Below are 16,869 nucleotides of genomic sequence, written 5' to 3'. Positions count from 1 at the left end.
TGGAAAAACGACTCTCCCGAGACAGAGGACTCGGGTTGTGATGGGTCACCATACTAATTGTGGGAAGGGATATCCTTATCCACCCATCCTATTGCCGAGATTTGGCCATTTCTGACAGATGGACTGTTTTTGTTATAAAAAATAACTTGCATGGTAAGAAATATAAGACTCGGAAAAATCTTTTAGCTTCTCTGAACCGACTGCTTCGGAGCATGTCACGTGACTGCCTGGATCACGTGATTCGCGCTTGGGCAGAACAATGGCAGATGTGCATTAAAATCGGAGAGGACTACTTTAAAAAATAATAAACGCTGAAACTTCATTTTATTTCTTTTAAAGAAGTAATTCAATTAGTTCTCGAACTTTTTGATCACCCCTCGTATTACAGAATATCTACGGAAAATTTCTAAATCATGTCTGTTGTCATACTTCAGGATCACGAGTGTCATCTCATAAAAAAAAATCTTATTGGGCTCTTAGGTTAATCCTGCTTTTATTAACATAAATACAAGTAAATTTTTTTAGAGCAATGGGAAAAAAAAAATTTGCAGAGTTTTAGATGCCATCGCTGGATAATTAGGAAATGTAATTAAAAATCAATTTGTTAATGACAGACGCTTGACACAACTAACTGGTATGCACAATATTCGAAGAAGAATCCCATTTCAATTTATAGCATCAAACAACTAAAATGGATAATCTCGGCATAATTATGTAAAAAAAATGTTAATTTTCTATCATTTTGAAACTTCACGAAAATAGTTCAAATATTCTGCTCTCACCAATATCTTCTCAACAATAAAAAGAGGTCATACAATAATTCATTAATATTGAGGGTAGGCTCTCATTTCTTTTTACAGCAACAATTGTCTAAAAATAGACATATCGGAAAATTTTGCGAAAATGTTAATTCTTGCACTTTTACGGAAATTACGAATAGAAAATCTGCAGACTTACATAAGGTGATTAACTAGTAAAGAAATCCTGAACTGAAATCCAGAATAACGTGGAGGTTTCCAATTCTATTTATAGCAACAAACACCCAAAAATAGATATTCTCGGCATTTGAGGAAAGAAGCTTCATAGAAAAAAGTATTTACAAAGAAAATGTTCTCCACAGTGTCATCAACAAGAACAGATGGTCATACAATACTTCACATAATAATAAGGGTGAACTCTCAGTTCGCTTTATAAGAACAGTTAACTTGTCTCAATTAATACGCTGTATATTATCGAGAAAACGTAGATTAATTATACACCATTGGCATCTGAAACTCTGCAAAGAAATTGATCTTTTTACATTTTTCTAAAACATATCTATTTATAAATACGTTACCAAAAATAGCATAGAGGGCCCACAGAGGTTTTTTTTATGACATGACATTAGTAGTTTCTAACCAAGACGCACCTTAGGTGCAACTTTCAAACGCAAGTTAAATTTGTGCGTGAGGCATAAGTAATTGTTGACACAAATATCTTCAGAATTTTAAAAATTTTCAATGAATATATCATCGTAAATATCAAAATAAGGGGGGATATACACGAAAGAAAGTGGATTTACAGTGTTCCTGTAATAGCACCATTTGCTGTTGCTGTAAAGTAAGTTTGTTTCCTTCCTGCAGCCGCGCTGTGGAATATGGTGGGAAGCTGTGGTAAATAACAACGCATGCGCAAGTTTTATTTCATAATGCATTTTGCTGCTATATATTTTTCCATTTCTGTCAATTTTCCTTTTTTTTTCTTCGTCAGCAACTTTTCGTCTTGTGATAATGTCTTTTTTGTAATCCACACTCGATTAAGTGCTTATGAGGTACACTGCTTGCATGTATGTGGGTAATTCTGCTTTCTTTGGCTTTTAACAGCCGATATTGTGAATCCTTAATTCTGTGTAGCCTTCAATAAATTCATAGAAGGTGCCTAAATGTACAATAGACTAATATGATAGACCTTTGTAATTTTACACATTAATCAGGCGATTTCGTAAGAAATAAGTAACCAAATGATATTGCTGATATTTTTTTGCATCCATTTACTGAGAGATGTTTTTCCTGTTTTGCGGGAAAGCTCTTCCAACAATGTAGGTTAACTGATTAAATCTCAGAAAATGGAAATATGTCGTGTTTACTCTAATATTCACATTATATACTGATATAAAATGTGTTTTAATTATAGTCGTTCTGTAATTCATTTAAGATGTACAAACATGCATTTTTTTTTATTTAAAACTTAATGTTCTTTTGCAAAATACTTTGCAAAAAGCGACCAAAAGCTGTTTACAAGTATTTAAGTTTTTGTGATACAAAGTTTCCAGTACGTCTACAATACTTGCCATCCGATATTTTGGCAACGTAGCAAACATTCTTTGCATACAAAGATTCACATTAAGTTCAAGAGAGATGCTCCATTGAAGTTGTTAAAATAAATATTTTCACAAATTGTGTGAGAAAAAAATGTTTTTCAGAGGATTAACTTGTAACAAGAATGGATGAGATTTTGGCTTCATTCTTTTCTTTGTTGTAAATGCAAGACGCACATTATAAGTATATAATCACTCGAAGCACCGATATGAACATGCTGTCATCTATTTGAACTTCAAGAAAAATAAATTAACGAGGTTCGCTCCTGAGCTTTTGAGCAGATTTTTGTCTTGACCTATATTTCAAAAATTCTCCATAATGTTTTAGTTCTTACAATAAATTTGGATTGTACAATACCATTTAAACTATATTCAGTTAAAACTCCATGATAAAATTCCATAACAAAAGCATTAGGTGAGGAACTATATTTTGTGGGGTAAGGTTTCTTTTTTTTAGAAGAAAATGATCATTATTTCTCTTTCGAAGTATTTAAAGTATGTTAAGTTTGGATTCCTATTTTTTCCATGCAGCCTGCACGCAAAGTTATTCTGTGCCGTGAACTATTTTATGCTGGTCCTAAAATATATATTAAATAAACTATCATGAATTCTATCATATTATTTGATAAATATAGCAAATATATTGTGAAAATCCAGAAAAAATAGCCCTAATTTAAGATTAAAATTAGCACTATTTTAGTTAATATGTTTAAAAATTGACATCACAGACCCCAACTTTTAATTTTCTTTTCTGAATATATGTGATACTTTTAACCATTCTTCTTAAATTCAGCAAGATGTCATTACTTTCAAATGATTTTATTGCTTGTTAAATTTTTAATGCCAGAAAAATGATATTTTTGAGTGCAAAAAGTTCAAATAATTAAAACAGCCGAAGTAATTTGAAAACTTTTTGTTGTCACAAATTTTAATGTGTCTCTTCAAGATGAAATAGGACCCTGTTTGTTCCCATAAATTATTAGAATAAAAAATATTGGAGGAAAAACTTTAAAAATTGATTTATGTGTAAGACGTATTTACAGTGCAAAAAGTCAAACTAAATGCTCTGTAGCGCCAATAGAAGCGCATTGACCCCCATTTTTTGTTTTGATTTTTAATTAAGCTATGTGTGTAGATTCTAAAAATATACTTGATAAAAAATTCTCATTACTTTTGATGGCAGGATCCAACCTCCTTAAATCCGTAAAAAGTAAAAAATGGTTTTACTTTACTTTGTATTACGCCAGGCAGTCTAATATCATAGAAAGGAAAACCATCTACTGTAAATGTAAAATAGACGTGGGGATAATTTACGGTAAATACGCGATAAGTAAGATTCCACTTAAATATCCCCTGTACGTCTTTAAACGATTTTTTTCAGTTTCAAAACATAATCCCGGTTTCGCAGGAATATCCCCCACACGTAATGTTATTTAATTTACTTAATTAACAAGATTAGTATGTTTTCACTTTTACAGTATGCATGTGTAGATTTACTTCATCTTAAACTTTAGATGAATGAAAGTTTACAAATATTTATAAATTACTAGCAAGACCAAATTTCATACTTTTCAGTAATTATTAATTTCAAATTTTAATATCACTTATTCAAATTTTCAGCTATGGGGCCGATGGGTCGAAGTGCGCATTCACGCAGTGATTCCGAGTCATCGGATGTGACGTCAGACGTTGATATGGTGGATGTATCTATGCAATATCAGCAGGGAGACGCTATCAGTCCAGATGACGGAAGTGACGATTACTCTATGATGAGTATCGGGAGCAGCGGGGAAGAAAGTCTTAAGCGCAAGCCAAAACATCGCCCCAAATCTCTTAGTATCCCGAGATCTCAGAGTGCGACGTCATCAGACGAGGAGACTTCAGACAGTAATGTGAGTACTGACACAGAGTGTCGTCTGGCTCATCTAGAAGGAATGGATGGTGAACTAGTTGCGCGCGCAGCCTCTGCCTTTGCAGAAGAAATGGAAGATTTTCAATCGCATGATCCGTGGAAAGAACTTCAGTTGAAACCAGGTGGTGATTTGCATGACGATATGAAGAAAAGAAGCCCGTATGCACCGCGGAGTCCTAGCTGGAGGGAGGGCCTGGAGAGCCCGCCCTTTTCTCCGAGACGTCGTGACTCTTACCCAGGGAAAAAGCGAGGGTCCCCGACACGCTCCCCAAAAGAGCGGCATCACTTCACGTTCGCTGAGATCCCTACGTCTCCGACAGCAAAACAACCACAGTCAGAGACAGATGTTCTTTACGCGGCAGAGTACCCGGATGATCAGCCTGGATATATTCATGGAGTCCATCCTCTTGACGACAAAAATTTACACGGCTATGCATCTGGTTATGATAAAGAAGGACAAAGGGAACACGTGGATATTGTTGATTACGAATGTGAACCTAGGATAATTGCACGTATACCTGAATCAACTGCCTGTATGGATTTAGCCACGTATGCCGCCACTATCGCTAGCAACACGGCAAACTTAACTCAAATGTCAGTGTCTCCGACAAATCTGCATCTACACACAAATAGGGAAAATATGATATCTCCCGACTCCCAAGGAAGTAATGGAAGTGCGTCTCCATTATCTCCTGGATATTACGAACACGGGACAATTCCTGAGGAGGACGAAGATGAAGAGGAAATCGAACTCGCGGATCCGTCCTCAAAATCTATTGACTATCAGGGAAGTAAACGTCAGAAAGCCCGACCTCCGTCAACTGACTGGTCACCGGTTATTGACCTTTCACCTATTCTGGACGTGTCGCCTTCCATTGAGGAGGCGGAGCAAGAGGACATGTTGGTAATTCAGGAACAGGAGAGAAGGAGGCGAGAATCACAAGAGGAGGACACATCCGGTGAGGAATCTAAGCACTTTTTCCAACCGGTGAAAGAGGAGGACGATTTAAAGTCTTTCTACGGTTTAAAACGATATGATCGTGTGGAAGATATTTGTAAATTGTTGGATGTTCCTGCCAGTGAGTTTGAAGACATTAAGACAAGCCCGGACACACAAGGGAATGTTTCTGTAACAAATACTGCTGATTTTTCACAAATTGCTGTCACCACAACAGAACAGCCATTTGTGTGTACAACTTCGGTCTCCTCAAACACAACTACTTCAGATATTCTCCCACAGACGTCTTCAGAAAATACGATAAAACTGAACATTTCAAATGTTTTAAATTCCCCAAAAGGAAAAATAGATACTGTTGATGCTGCCTCTCCCATTTCAGATAAATCTGATGGGAAAGGTGACGGTAAATCAAAGGAGAGCAAAATAAGGCGAAAACTTCCAGAACCCACCGCTGACATGATAGCTCAACATTCCAGAAAGAAGAAACCCTTACCACCACTGCCGCCTACTACATTACAAAAGGACCCGGAAAGTGAGCAGAAGAATAAGAACTATGCCACAGTGATCATACCGGAAAGGAAATTTACGTCTGCTGCGTCAAAATCGTTGTCAGAGCCCCCGTCTGCCAAAACTTTAAAGGATCAAATTCAGAAACAAGATTCAGAGGAACGGCGACGAAGAGCAAAGGACCTAAAAGCTAAACCGGATCCATTACTTATACAGCATATTGAAGCAGAAGAGAAGTCATTGTCTCCTCAATACAAAGTTTTAGATTCGCCACCGAGTCCTGAATCTAGGTCATCGTTAAAACGAGACTACTCGGACAGCACCTCTGTGTCGCCATCCTCCTCCCCCGATCGTGAACTGTATCCCTTCCCGTCACCGGTTACACCCCCAGACTCAGATTCCTCCCCACCAAAGCCTCACTCTCCCTCCTCCCCCGGGACGGATAACTTTGAAGACGACGGAGAACAGAAAGACAGGGCACCCTCCGCTGAACCGATTTATGAGTGTATCTTCCCGGTGCCTGCTGGGAAAACTGACAATGTGGGGAAAGTCACACCAGGAAGGGGAAGAAGCAGGAGAACGGACCAGGTCTGTTGCCACTTTTTACATATAAATAAGATAACAGTTTGATTTCTCTCTGTGAGGTTATTGCCTAAGCAGTATATATTAATGTAGGATTTTACTTGCTTCATCATAAATGAATGATATGGAAGTTGATATTCCGAAGAAAAAAATATTTTTTACACGGAATAAATGAGTAAATTTACTAACATAGATAAATAAATTTAATTAAATATGATTTTTAAAAAAATAAGAACACAAACACAATGTATGTAAATAATTTATAGTATTAATCTGACTAATTCGTGACTGAAAATATTAAGAAACAAATCTAAAGGAAATGATATCATTTCTTTCAGATTTGTTTCTTGATATTTTCAGTCAACTCCCATATCATTTCAGGGTATTTGCGTTATAATATTAAGCTAAAATAGCAAGTAAGAATTATCTTTATAATCAAAGCGAGGCTACTGTTTTATTATTTTTCCCAAATAAGCAGAAGCTTTGAAAACCCACGTCAATTAATAAAACTAAATGGTTTAATGGTGTATTTAATAATGACTGATTGATTTTTAACACTTTCTTATTCATGGAGAGCAGAGTATTGGCGAACAAATTCAAAGACAATTCACCAAGTTCTCTCTAATGTGATCAATGGCTACCAGGCAGTATCTCTAGCATTCAGATCTGTCCTAAAAGGCCATAATTGGAGAGAAATAAATCCATCAGATTTATCAGTCATGTTTGAATAATTTTTGGAAACTTTTAAAGAGACGGATTTGATTGAAGACGGATGTTAATGGAATATATTTTCTCGTTGTTACTGATTTCCGCGTGGTTACCTCGGATTGTAAATCTGAATAGGATGTATGGTACAGAAATTGTAGCTTTGATTTATTAAAGAGGTATTGCGATATTATATATCCGATATTGCAAGTTAAAAATTCAATTCTTGGTTGTTTCTTTTTTGTTTTGTATCTATGTAAGTTAACAGCCATGTACATAAAATACCACACTGGTTAGATAAAATTAAAATTAGAAACTATATCTTTTTTTTATCTTTCTTTTATTCATTTGAATCTTTCATGGTTTCTTCAACACGTCATATAAACGTAAGTAATCAGTTAAATTAATATAGGGAAATAAATCGTGATGGCTTTTTTTGTTTATTATTATTGCACCATACTTCTATGTTCTAATAAGATTTATTGATTTTTTTTTTGTATAAAAACATTCCAGTTAGCAAATTGAGTAAAGTAGATCTCTGTTTTATATTAAAAAAAAAAATCACTGAAGAACCTTCGTACACCCCTTTCCAATAAAAAAAATGTTTTGGATGCAAGAATGGAAAAATCCCGATAAGTACAGTTAATGACATTTCAGTTTTAATAAATGTGCTAAATATGTTTGAGTCTAGAAAGTCGTCAGCATTTATAAGAAATTATTTTTTTTTAAATTCCATCATGTTAATTTCCACCGATGCTAATACGCCACCTGCTCCAAACTATTGCTGGTGAGTTTGCAAGCAGACGACCACGTGCTGTAAGCGCGCGTTTTCTCTCGTGTGTTTTCATCTTGTAAGAACACCCGTTTATATAAACGTAAAATCGAATTGTATCCGTCTTTGAAATTCGATCCACGCAAGGGAAGGCGTGGGGGATTATAGCTAATTAATGATTTAAACTTCATACCTACATGCAGGGGGTTTGTTTTGAGTCGGAAGAGGAATGTGTGTATGTGTTTTTAAACATGGACAGATTCATTGTGAGAGACATGGGATTTTATTCTTAGTAACATGAATATGGATAGAAAAGCTGAAATGGTAATGTAATTAACGAGATATTTTATAGGTCCCCTGTTTATTTGTGTGTATGGAATGTTAACCAGAATTGATTACCAATACCACGTTCGTATATTAAAGCAAAATAATGGTCCCTTCTTGTATAACCGTCAAGATCAGACTCACTAGCAAAATGCTGTCATGGTTTTTAATTCAAGAGGGTAAATATTTCGATTTTTACCGAACTTTCCTGTTATTGACAATAAATATGTGACAAAGCCACTTTATCTATTCTTATTCGTACTCGTTGATTCCAATCTTCTGCCGTCCACTCTCTGTATATCTGACTCATAATAAGAGGGAGAAAGGAGAAATATGTGGGAATTGTAAAATCAATTTTTGGTTTATTGATTTCCCTAGCAAAAAACGGATTTTTCTTTGCGATAGAAAATTTGCAGAAGGACTCTTATTCCAGCTCCTTTGTGTGCGTGACATGTATTTGAATGGCTGACCTAAGGTTATCTAACGAAGTGTGAACAACACTCTTCACTCCATCAATTATTCATACCTCAACGTTTATTCTAAATTCTCGAGCCTAATCTGATGGTGTTTGTTATTGTTTGTTCACGTATATTTAACCAAATATACATTGATACCTATTGGAATGCATGTTTATTTATCACGTTGATTGCATTTTATGATGGTCATATCCACTGGATGATTATTAATATACACTGTTTTAGTTTTAAACGTTGTCTTTCTCTGTTTCAGTCTGCTGTGGATGGCAAGAAAGTGAGACGGAAGTTACCACCCCTTCCTCCGGAAGAAGTGGGTGCAACTCCGCCGCCAATACCACCCAAACCGAAATCGTACAGTTCAGCCCGCCGGAACCCTCCTAGACACAGGTCCGGGTATATCACACCTTCGTCTACTAGTGATGAATCGATGAATGAGGAAGACTTTGAGGTCGCCATGCTTACGAAACAGCGTCGCATGAATGATTTAGACAAACCGTCACTGGACCGATGGAATGGAAATTACCTGCCGCCTGATATGGATGATTCTAAGGTTAGGAAGAACGTTAAACAAATGTATAATGAGGATGTGAAGGCAAATATACCTCCTGATAGTGCTGTACAATCGAAAGTAGGAGCAATGGATCAGTTTAATAAAGAAAAAGACGAAACAGATCAAATAATTGATTCCCTGATTACTATATATGGTGTGCCAATAACGCAGGCTATGAAATCACTAAAGAAACGCCTACAAGATGAGTTAAGACGTGTGACGGAGGGACGAAGGCGTCGAATTGAAGAAATTGAGGAAATTCGAGCTTTACAAGCTCAAATTTGTGAATTAAAACTCAGTCAGGATTATGCAAAAGTGCAAGCCAAACGAAATGCTCAAAAACAAGCCGCTGTAAAACCTGCAGGTCCCAGCAACAAAAAACGTGGATCCGTTCCAATGGCTGCCCCTAGATCCTCTCCTCAAGTAATGCCCCGGAGGTCCAGGCATAAGAGACAGTCTAGCGATCCAATGATCTCTAAGTTCTCTCCAATTAAGGAAGATAAAGACATTGAGGCTGATTTTCAATTAAAAGCACACAAGGAAACTGCTCAGAAATACATCACAGATGACAGCTCACAATCAGGTTTGTCAGATAATGAAAGCATTCGTTCTGAGCCAGCTTTTAATGCTAGAGTCAAGAAAACTAAACCGTCTGCGTACACTGATATGTTCTTTAATCAAAACACCCCAAAACGAAAGCCAAATATTGAACCTTCCTCTTCCTTCCCTTCACTGCCTCCTAAATGTCATTCAGACACTAGTTTGCCAGAAAAAGCGAAATCAAAAGGGGCGGTGTATGTGTCCGATGACGACGAAACAAAAGCCAGAGAAGATAGAAAACAAAAACTCCAACAAGAAATTGACAAACGTAAAAAGAAACTGGAAGAAACCACAAAATTGAAAACTGAATTGTTCAATTTGACAAGAACAGGACAGGTAATGGCCCACAGTTATGACGACATCCCCAAAAAATCAAGTCGAACATTTCCATCGACTCGCCCAATCCCAACAGGGATAATTAAACCTCTAGAAGATGACGATGATTTTGATGATGCTTCAGATGATAACGAATTTATAACTAGAAGTCATCAAGAAATTAGTAAAGCAAGTGTAGTGGACTCCAATGAGGCTAATTATAGCTCTTCTGAATACCTTGCTCACAAGCAAGAATCAGTGAGACGAAGGTTGGAGGATGTGACGTCATATTCAAGTCCCTATTTATATACCGGAAGTCTCAATGACTCTCGTGTTTCTAAAACTTCTAAACAGAAAGTAGATTTCTACTTAGATCCTGCGGCTAGGGACGCTGTTATTACTAGCAGTGTGACCTTGCCTGACCTTCACTCTAAACGAACAGATGTGGAATATCACGCTTCCAAGGACTATGGCGCTGTGTCGGACACGGAGACCAGTCCGCCAAGCGACTCCACTCCCGCTATGCCTCTCCTCGCCGATGTAAAAGAGAAGTCCAGGCAGATCATTCACGGCATCGGAACCGGAAGTAGACCAGTATCTGCCGAGTTCAATTTTTCTGGGGGTGTAGAAGGTAAGGGTTTGGAATTCCTTTGTATGACTTTATATGTTGAAGATCAAAATACTGTAAACATTAGTTCTTTATTCCATGCTGAGCTTCTGGGTTTGAAGTTGTATATTTGGACTATATAGAAATAGATGGAAATAAACACCAGAGTGCATATGATTCATTACGTTCTATAGTTATTTTGCGAACTTCCTATCCAGGACGTAAAATACCATTGATAAGCAGTATAACAGCATACAATGTGGATCCAGAAAACCCTACATGTACTATATTCTTTTACATACTTTCCCATATAAGAATCGCCTTGTATGTGATTCATTGGTGATACACTATGTATCATACATTTATAAGAAACGTGCTATATTTTTAAGGAGAAAAGGGAATGAAAATGAATTTAAAGCTTGTAAGTAATAAAATTATTCTTGGAGGTACAATCGATCTCATGAAGAGGTCATTAGTAACTTTCCTTCTTTTCTGTTAATTGAATATCCTGATGCCAATTAGTGTGATACTTTTAAGGATTTAAATTTATAAAGTAAGAGTAGTCGTAAACATAATCCAGATACCAATGACACGTTATGTACTGTGTATTACACTCTAAATTCTATTCCTGACTTCTTAACATCGCCATATCATAAACGGAATTTCAAGTGCACCTAAAATGACATTATGTACCTACATAGAAACACTCACAGTTCTTTAAAAGCCTGAATTTTTAGCGCTAGAGGAAGTTCACAGATTTTTAAATTGATTTTATAAAAATATTTAAGAATGTCTTGACTTTGATCTGTGATAGATGAGCAGTAACTAGGATGTTCCACCCAAACTTAATTCTTGTATCATTCCGTGAATGACGTCATTAATTTGCGTACGTTCAAATCGCTATGCTGATTGACTGAGAACTAATTGGTTTCACATGACAATAACACATTGCCACCATGTATTATAGAATAGATATGAATACCAAAATTCACTTTTTTAAGGAACATATGCACTTTGACGTCATTGAAAAAATTTACAACGTTAACCAAAATAGGTCCAAAAATACACATCAATCCAGATATCCATTTTTTGTTTGTATCATCTGTCCTTAATACAAGTATTGTTCTTTAGTTCATTGTTTTCTTCAAAGAAATCGTAAATACTTGAAACCAGTTGTTGAAACTTTCTTAAACTCTACTACACAGATATTTTATTGTACATGTATTGCAGTAAGGAATGACTTTAAGACTATGGTCAGTCTTTTTACCGAGATATCAACCCTCACGCAGAATTCAAATGATGTACTTTAATTTTTATCATGTGTTGGAGAGGACAATCTAAGTTGGTTTAACTTGTGTTAAATCATATACATGTATATTTTAAATACGATCATGTTTGTTGACATAGGCGCTGATCTTTGACGATTTAGTTGCTAAGTATAAAAATCTTTAATAAAAATGACTAAATCTTATCACCTCGAACTCTCACACATAAGTACAAATCAAAATCATCAGTAGAAATCAAAATAAGATATTTTAAATATCAGCATTAGCGATGACAGTGGCCTTTGACCTGAGATTGATTGAAAAAAGACCATCTTTGTTGAGAATGAGAAAAAAAATATGAAGATAACGAACAGGAATTGTCCATTGAAACAGATTTGGAGCAGAGCAAATATGGAATTCTAAAAACATCAGAAGTGGGATCAGGTGCCATGGAAGAGTAAGTATCCCCTGCCGACCGGTCACATCTGTCGTGTGCTCCAGGTCATGATCGGACAAACGGAAAAACGTAGATAATTCAGTGAAAGTAATGGCTTAACAATTTGTATGAAAAACGTCAGTCATCATTCGACTAAATGATAGCCATAGAATTTGCAAAATGTTGACTTTAAACGAAACTGGTAATTCTTGTTTTATCAACTTATTTGTCAATATCTTGCCTCGTTTTAGAAATTGTCCGTGCATGCTCTTATGTATCGAATCAACTGGGAAACATAAACCCCATATGAAGGTGATAAGGTATATTGCTACTTTGGGAAGTTGACGATAGAAAAGTTGACGTCGTCACGTTTATCACAAAGTTTGTTGTTAGGTTACCGTTAACGCCTTTTTCTAGGAAAATATCGAAATATGCAACAGATGTGTCACTCTGTGTTGCTTTTTATTTTGAGTTCAAAGGGATATATCGAATCAACGTAGGAATGTCGTCGATATATCTAAATATTGAAGGCCACAGCAAAAGACGTCTTTTCATAAGATGAGACAATATCATAGGTTAGGCAGCATGAAGTGATTAAGCTACATTTACTACTATTGGATTATACTCTGACCTTGACCTTTGACCTCATTTTTTGATTGACAACCACATTTGTATTCCTTGCATTTTATTCATTGTCACGCACGTTTGGGGGTATTTTCCTGACCTGATCTGATGAGATGACATATACTGTAGGTTGTTGAGGTTTATTTTAATTAAGTCACAGAAACTTCTCCGCTGTTTATCAAACGAAACATTATAAACAAACTAAAATACTGTTTTAATTCTTGTCCAGACCTGATGAACGGTATGCATCGTGTGGAGAGTGATAACAGTGTGGACGCAGACGAGCCAATCATGAAACACATGATGGAGGGCGGGGTCACCATCCTTAAACAGCTGGAGCGGAAGAAGCAGGTGCCCGTGACAATAATTTGTTTGAATGAAATAATTTATTTAAAATATACCATCAACCAATGAGATGACCCTATTTGTTTTGTTTCCAGCCTCCTCGGCCACAACCAAAGGTGTACGATTTCCCCATAAAGAGGATTCTGTTGACTAGAGACCCAAAGGATCGATCAATCAAAGGTAGCTAACTCTTGATGTAACACCTTTGATTTCTTTTGATTGTCTTATTCATGTTAATAAGGTGATAAAAACAATGGTTAACTCATAATATTGGCATTTACATGTACAAGCTAATTGTGAAAAACACTGCTTCCTTAAGTAGTGCGAGTCTTTGATTCACAATGTTAAATTTATAGCGAGCGCAGCGAGCGGCGCATTGCGCCGCTCGCAGTGCGAGCTCTAACGACAACGCCTGGGCGAAGAGAAAATTCGGACTTACACATTGATCCAAACGAATTTTTTTCAGCAGTAACTTTTGGACCCACAATGCATCGCTTCTTTAAGCCATGTTCTCGCGAGGATAACAACAAAAGTTTAACAAAAAATAAACTCGCCTTGATTTGATGGATATATTGCAGATAAGTAGTAAATAAAACGTTCTTCATTGAAGTCAACAATGTTCAGGCTTCGGTTTGGTAATGCATCTTAAATACGACGTCATGTGACGTCAGCGTCTAGACGCACCAAATGTCACGTACAGTTTGACGATCGAGCCCGATCTAAATTAAAACTGATTAAGTATCTGCGCTCGCCCTAACGGCCGCACCGTCAACATATTATCACGTTTAGTATCTAAAGAAAACAATTTCTCATTCAGAAAAAAGACAGTGTTTATTTACCCTTCATTTTTTTCTGTTTAGAAAAAAATCAAAAGTTTATTACATTGTAAAATTCCATAGTGAATTATGGTGAAATAAAATTGTAATGAAGATTTCCATAAAAGAAACACATATTTAATAGGTAAAAATTGTTTTAGGGTAAATATTATTATATTGAGAAGAACTCCAAAAATTCAGTGTTATACGATGTACTAAATTAATATATTGATTTGAATTCTTTGATGCAGCCTAAAAGTATATTCTCATTCTTTAAAATCAAACGAAGAAGCATCGCTTAATCAGAACTCGCATAGAAATAGAGACAAAATATTTCATCTTCTACATTTTTTTTTCAGTGAACGATTTCTTCTTGTAAGATAATGTATAAAACTTAGTTGATTCAGAGGAACAAGTTTCCGTATATTATGTAGATTATGTAATTGTGAAGTCTATTTTTGCTTAGAGGGGCTGATAGTTTTTTTTCTGGTAGAGATCTGATCTGGTTGCTTGGAATATTTTTTTTACTGCATGATCTACAATATGCTTAAAAATAGGAGGTGAACATACTTTTCAAACGAATAACGTTTCAAATACGACAGGTTTAATTTTTTTATTAATATCTACATCTACTTCTTTTCTTTTTATGTGTTTCTATTTAAGTCAGGAGTTGGTGAAATGTCTGTGGGTGATTTGGTACCAGGTGGCGGGTTACAAAGTAGAAATGAAAGAAAAACTATGATGTTGATTGTGTAATTGATGATCGAAATGAATTTATTTTCGACATGAAATTTTGTTTAATATTCAGTTCTTTGATGTTGAAGTTATTGTTTAAAAATTCTTTTATAGCAGGGAACGGACTAGGAATGAAAATCGTGGGAGGTCGAACTATTCCGGGGACAAAAACAGTAGGTGCCTATGTAGCCGCTATTTACCAAGGGGGTGTGGCTGAGCAGTTACTTGGGGAACTACAAGAGGGTAATTATTAGTTTTTAAAATCTTTTTTTTAGCTTAAAAAAGCTATTCTTTCTCAAAACAGACACTTAGATAATTAAGTCTTCATTGACAATTGTTGATTTTTTCCCCTAGATTCAGGTCATATGTATGTGCATTCTTTATAATAATTATACATTTTTTATTATGTGAAAGTGCATGTTAAGTGTTAACGAGTATACTTTAATACATTATAAGTAATTCATTTTAAGTCGGTATATTTATTTGATGTGTGTGATTACACAAGGAAGTAAATATGACAGAATCATTTGATAGGTGACCAGATTCTAGAATGGAATGGTATTGATCTCTCTGATAAGACGTATGAGGAAGTACAGAAAATCATCTGTCAGCCGAACGGAGAAATCGAGCTGGTAGTACGTCCGTAAGTACAGCCTGCAGACCGGATGTCTCATAACGGGAGGGAGGGGAGGGGGAGGGAAGTTTGTCCTCTGTGAGGATTTGCATCTGTGTTTACCAAATTGTAGAGTACAAAACTGATTTGTTGTAGACGCAGTTAATCTTCTTTGTATTGGTGTATAAAGAACAAGGTTCACTTAGGACCTTTTTTGGCCCTGTGAATTTCTGAAAAATAAAAAATGCTCAATTTAGTTGAAAATACATTAAATTTTATTTGCACCCTTGCTGACTGCATATCTATTAAAATTGACGTAATTTTCCCAGCTCATGTATTATGACGTCATGAATTGCGTCATTATCCCCAAATCCAAAAAAAAAAATTCTTCGAAAATGGCCAAAAATTTAAGCTGTTTCTGAATATTTAGCATAGACCCTAACCTGTCATCTAAAATGTTGAATTATATAATGAAAGTTCTGTACTCGTAAGTTTCAGAAGATGTTATATTTTGGATCGCAGGGTGGGCTCATATTTTAATCCTTTGCTGAAGGTACTCAAATACAACCATTTTCGTCAAAATTTAAGAACATTACAATTTCATGCAGCCTGTTTTCAATAACTGGACTCCGAGAGGAAACTTTTTATAGGAAATGAAAGCACTAAGTCTCTTCTATAAATTGATGCTTGAAATGGGACTTTGGGACTTTATCAGTTAAATGGTATATTGACAGGGCCATTTTATGGAGTTAGTGAACCTAGTTCTTTAACTGCAGTTTAGGTATATAAATTGACATTGACCAAAACGTGGTCTTGTATTCATTTGACGATAGTTATTCCAAAGAACAAATAAGAATATAGAATATTTGGGAATTTGAAAATACAGGTAGTTAAACTTGTAACAGGGCAAGTGTGCTTCCAGTAAATTTCAAAGGAATATTTCCTAATATTATTCGCTTGGTAGGAGCACAATGTCAAAAGCATTACCATATTTTACGTGATTTTTTTCTTTGGGAGGGAAGGGCCGGTTGGGGGTTTCATTCAAATTTTAACTTTAAATTTTACATGTATGTGAAAAAAAAGCTAGAATCCACTTAATGTACAGAATATCCTTGGGTACATTTTCAATTCCAGGTGATTAAAAAAAATACAAAAAAAACTTATAAACAATTGAAAAAGCCTTCAATTTACTGTCAATCCTCTCTCCCCTCAGAGCTCCCTACAGAAACGATGGGTCGAAGACGGAGGAGGGGTGTGTTTCCTCCTACGATAATCTGGAGTTCGTCTCGGACGATGTCTATGGTATAACTTGATATATCCTGCACTCTTCATGAAAATTTTACTACAGAAAAGAACTTGATCGGTCAATTTA

The 16,869-nt window shown here is 35.8% G+C and overlaps 2 protein-coding genes across 2 annotated transcripts in view; both read left to right on the top strand.

Annotated features, from left to right (window-relative positions):
• The window catches only part of LOC133195481 (actin-related protein 8-like), a 239,032-nt gene that overhangs the window by 151,542 nt on the left and 70,621 nt on the right, over positions 1 to 16,869 (top strand). The gene's annotated exons all lie outside the window — the stretch shown is intronic.
• Positions 1 to 16,869, top strand: part of LOC133195477 (uncharacterized) — a 44,657-nt gene that overhangs the window by 22,248 nt on the left and 5,540 nt on the right. Inside the window, exons 5-12 of the mRNA XM_061331330.1 lie at positions 1,623 to 1,652; positions 3,977 to 6,321; positions 8,846 to 10,688; positions 13,219 to 13,340; positions 13,430 to 13,514; positions 14,999 to 15,127; positions 15,419 to 15,527; positions 16,711 to 16,799. Of these exons, the coding sequence (XP_061187314.1) occupies positions 1,623 to 1,652; positions 3,977 to 6,321; positions 8,846 to 10,688; positions 13,219 to 13,340; positions 13,430 to 13,514; positions 14,999 to 15,127; positions 15,419 to 15,527; positions 16,711 to 16,799 (4,752 nt within the window). The remainder of the gene's footprint in view (positions 1 to 1,622; positions 1,653 to 3,976; positions 6,322 to 8,845; positions 10,689 to 13,218; positions 13,341 to 13,429; positions 13,515 to 14,998; positions 15,128 to 15,418; positions 15,528 to 16,710; positions 16,800 to 16,869) is intronic.

This window comes from Saccostrea echinata, unplaced genomic scaffold (genome assembly GCF_033153115.1).
Source record: "Saccostrea echinata isolate AGI-Se365-2 ecotype Australia unplaced genomic scaffold, CSIRO_AGI_Sech_v1 ptg000029l, whole genome shotgun sequence".
In the NCBI taxonomy this organism is placed as follows: Eukaryota; Metazoa; Mollusca; class Bivalvia; order Ostreida; family Ostreidae; genus Saccostrea; species Saccostrea echinata.
Note: the sequence above shows the minus strand (reverse complement) of the source record. Positions and strands in the feature narration are given on the sequence as shown.